General features: G+C 41.4%; 1 protein-coding gene across 1 annotated transcript; it reads right to left on the minus strand.

Moving 5' to 3' along the window:
* Nucleotides 1-434: 434 nt before the first annotated feature.
* On the minus strand, nt 435-1,608 carry LOC108980199 (EID1-like F-box protein 3). The gene has a single exon (XM_018951060.2). The coding sequence runs from the start codon at nt 1,411-1,413 to the stop codon at nt 583-585; it is 831 nt and encodes a 276-aa protein (XP_018806605.1). The 5' UTR covers nt 1,414-1,608; the 3' UTR covers nt 435-582.
* Between the last annotated feature and the right edge of the window lie 2,078 nt (nt 1,609-3,686).

The following is a 3,686-nucleotide window of genomic DNA, read 5'->3' on the forward strand; positions in this document are numbered from 1 at the left end:
GACAGTACTTGAGATCATTCTCTCATGCACGTACGTTACATGCAATATTGCAATTAATCAACTCGATCTAAAAGTACTGGACGTATGGTTTCAGGAGCATCTTCTTTAGCCAATATATTATATGCAGGATGCACAAAAACTACCTCTTTTTATACATACGTATATCAAGCATGTAATTAATAGCGACAAAACAGGGCATCATGACCTGACCAATTAATGCAACCAGAAAATCAATAACTCTCTTGAAAATTCCTGCCTACTCTCCAATTAAGAACTTCATAGCCTAATTAGGTGCTGTCCATCCATCATTAATTATAGGGTAGTGCTAGTGTGACAGTTGGCCTAAATTTTTTTTTTATTTTTTTTTATTTTTTTAATATATTTAAATATTTTTAAAAAATATAAAATTATATCAATATATTAATAATCCCTCCTTTAATTAATAAATAAAAAATATTAAGTAAAAATAAAAGATAAAATGAGGAGGCACATTATAATTCTTAATTATATATCCAGCCTGATCCACCAAGGAATTTATTCATCTCCATTTTTCACCCTGTTAACTCATTACTTGATGATCTGTTACTGATGGCCTTCCATCCCAGTCTGAGTATCGATATTCCCACCGTCACTACCATTGTCTTCATCGTCGCCGTTGGTTTCATCCTCGTCGGACGATAACGGCACCAGCCAACATGTTCCATGCAAGTGCCCATTCACACACACGAAATACTCCAAGCCCCCATCGTGCGAGCCTAGCCGCCTTGCTGCGCTCTTGGGCACCAACCGAGCCGTCGTCATGCTCCACACGCGAGCCCTGCAATAAGGACACCTCACTCTGTCCTCCAGCGCCGCCTGCCTTCCGATCAAGCTCGCCCTCGTCGTCGACCTGGTGAATCCCTTGAATACGCCTCTGTAAATCCCCAGGTAATCATCTTCCTTGTCGCCCGTAGTGGGATGCTCGCACGGGTCACTCACGTACAACAAATCTCCCCGACACTTCTTGCTCAAGAAGCTCCGGCCCGAGGTTTTAGAAAACCGAGCGGCCTTCACGAAGTGACCCGGCGAGGGCTGATTCACCTTGAAATGCCGCGTTGACTCGCAACCACAGCAGAAGAACATTATCTTCGCGAGCGCGTGCCACCCGCCGCAGAACCGACCGTGCGCCGTATCATGGGCCAATGAGGCCACCATGCGGGGCGCCCGGTACACGCAGAGCTCGCGCCAGAGCACACGCTCCGCTATGGCTCGGAGCTTCCGATTGACCAAAGAGGTCAGGCAGAGAGTTTGAACGTCCCATTTGATGGTCTTGAAGAGGAGCACGAGAATGCTATCATTGAGTATGCCGGACTCAGATGACTGGGACCCTTGACTCGGCGGGTAATTTGATTTAAGGCGCTCGTCCCGACTCATTGCGACGTCGCCGGAGTTTCAGGGGACCTCCGCGCGTGGATTTAAACATGTGTTCAAGTATGACGCGTGGCGTGCAGGGAAATGGCCGTGATAGAAAAGTGTAATAGATTCCGGTCTTTTTTAATAGGTAGCGTGTCGTGTTACTATTGGTGAGACGACGCGTGTAGGTAGTTATTGCTGAACTGCCGTGATAGAAATTCGAAGAATAACATCACACGTGTCCCGTTGGGAAGGGCTAAGAATCGAAATATCTTTTTGGTCCTGCGTGTCTGACTCGTTTTGTGCCTTTTGACACGAGTCCGACAGAAATATTCATATCTTTCCATCTCGGCTTATAATGGTTCCACACGTGGATAAGGCCAAGCCTAGACACGTGGTGAGGGTATGGGACCAAAAGAATTAGCCAATTGGAAAAGTGAGGGCTAAAGAGGAGTGCAAAATTAATAAACCCAATTTAAAATAACAAGAAGTGTTTTTCTATCAAAGTTGATAAAAACATGCCAACGTTAATATATATATATATATATATAAATTTGATTTAATTTTCAAATTTTCTTACAAAAATATTTATTTTTTCAAAATAATAATTGACATGATAAGTCGGTATATGTTATCATTTTTTTTGTCAATAACTTAAAAAATATAAACATATAACTATTTTACAATCTATATAGAACTAAAACCGACTCCTATAAAAATGTTGGAAATGTTGTTATCAATAGAGTATGAGAAATGTTGGAAGAGAATCTTACGCCCCACAATTTCATTTAATTAATATATAATTTGTTATTTTTATCTTTATAATTTTAACATACACATATTTAAATATTTAGATATAACAATAAAAACAATATATTACATATTAATTAAATAGAGGTGTGTCATATAAGATTTTTATCTCTAATTTCTCATTTGAGGATAATTATGACGCCATTTTTTGTAGGATTGGAAAAATACAGGAATACCAAATGTAACTGCCGGTCACATGTCCCATATCTACTCAAATTATAAAAGAGAAATGTTTATCAAATCTCTTTGTGGTAATAGATCTGTTTTGTTGCGTCTCATTTATTAAGAGGAGGATTAACTTAACAGTGTAACCAATTACAGTTTTTTTTCACTTCCTCTCTCTACTTTCTCGCTGAAACAGAGTAGATGTTTTTTTTCCTACCCTTGTGTAGGCAGTCAAGGGCTGATCTTTTTTCTCCTCTTCTTCAAGAGGAGAAACAAGATATTTTTTGCGATGGACGAGGAACTGCGATTGCTATATGAGCAGCTTTACCTTACTGCAGAGGAGTCTGCAAAGGTAGTTGTAGAAACAACGAGACTGGATGATGTTAAGGCTCGAGGTGAGAAATCTTTTATGGTTAAGCTATTTACGGATCGACACTTTAATCGTGAAGCATTTAAACAGACGATATGACGGATCTGGCGACTAATTAAGAGCATAAAATTTCAGGATCTAACAGCGGGTCTGATGCTGGTGGAGTTTGATGACCCAAGGGATAAGGCACGAGTCCTCCAAGATGGTCCTTGGACTTTTGACAAATAGTTGGTATTAACCAATGAGTTTGTGGGCCATCTACAAGTGCACGAAGTCTCCATGACAGAAGCCAATTTCTGGGTTAAAATTCATGACCTACCACTGATTGCACAGAATGAATATGTCAGCAAGTTGATTGGGGAGGCACTAGGTAAGGTCATTGCAGTGGATGTTGATTATGATGATTTAGGATGGGGGAGTACATGAGAGTCTGAATAAGTCTGGACATTACGAAGCCTTTGTTGCGGCTGAAGAAGATTACCCTAGGCTCACACAGAGACTGTTGGGTACGGTTCACCTACGAGAGGCTACCGGATTTCTGTTACCAGTGTGGGTGTATGGGACACTCCCATCGTGACTGGAAAATCTGGAAGTCCCGAACCGCGGATCATACGTGGGATAGGCTTCCTTACAAGCTATGGTTGAGGGAGGTGCCGCCTGCTGGATGGGGGGCTAATAACCGCCAGATGGGTCAAAAGGCCAATAACACCGGGAAGCAACAAACTCCTATCTCTTCGGCGAATACCGAGGGACAAGCCACGAATTTGCAAGCGAAATATACGGGAACTTCAAATAATCGAGATACCAAGGATGAGGCGGTTGCGCCTAGTCAATTATTTAATGTTCCTATCTATAAAGAGCAATTGTGTGATTAGAGGAGTGAAGTTGAAGTTTCGAAGGAAGGCGTCCCGAATAAAGAGTTACAATCCGTGGAAGAAGGATTTTTGAA

Source organism: Juglans regia, chromosome 8 (assembly GCF_001411555.2).
Source record: "Juglans regia cultivar Chandler chromosome 8, Walnut 2.0, whole genome shotgun sequence".
Taxonomy (NCBI): Eukaryota; Viridiplantae; Streptophyta; class Magnoliopsida; order Fagales; family Juglandaceae; genus Juglans; species Juglans regia.

What these genes read in the sequence shown, in the direction of transcription:
- LOC108980199 (XM_018951060.2), bottom strand. Translation starts at nt 1,413, where the DNA reads ATGAGTCGGGACGAGCGCCTTAAATCAAATTACCCGCCGAGTCAAGGG.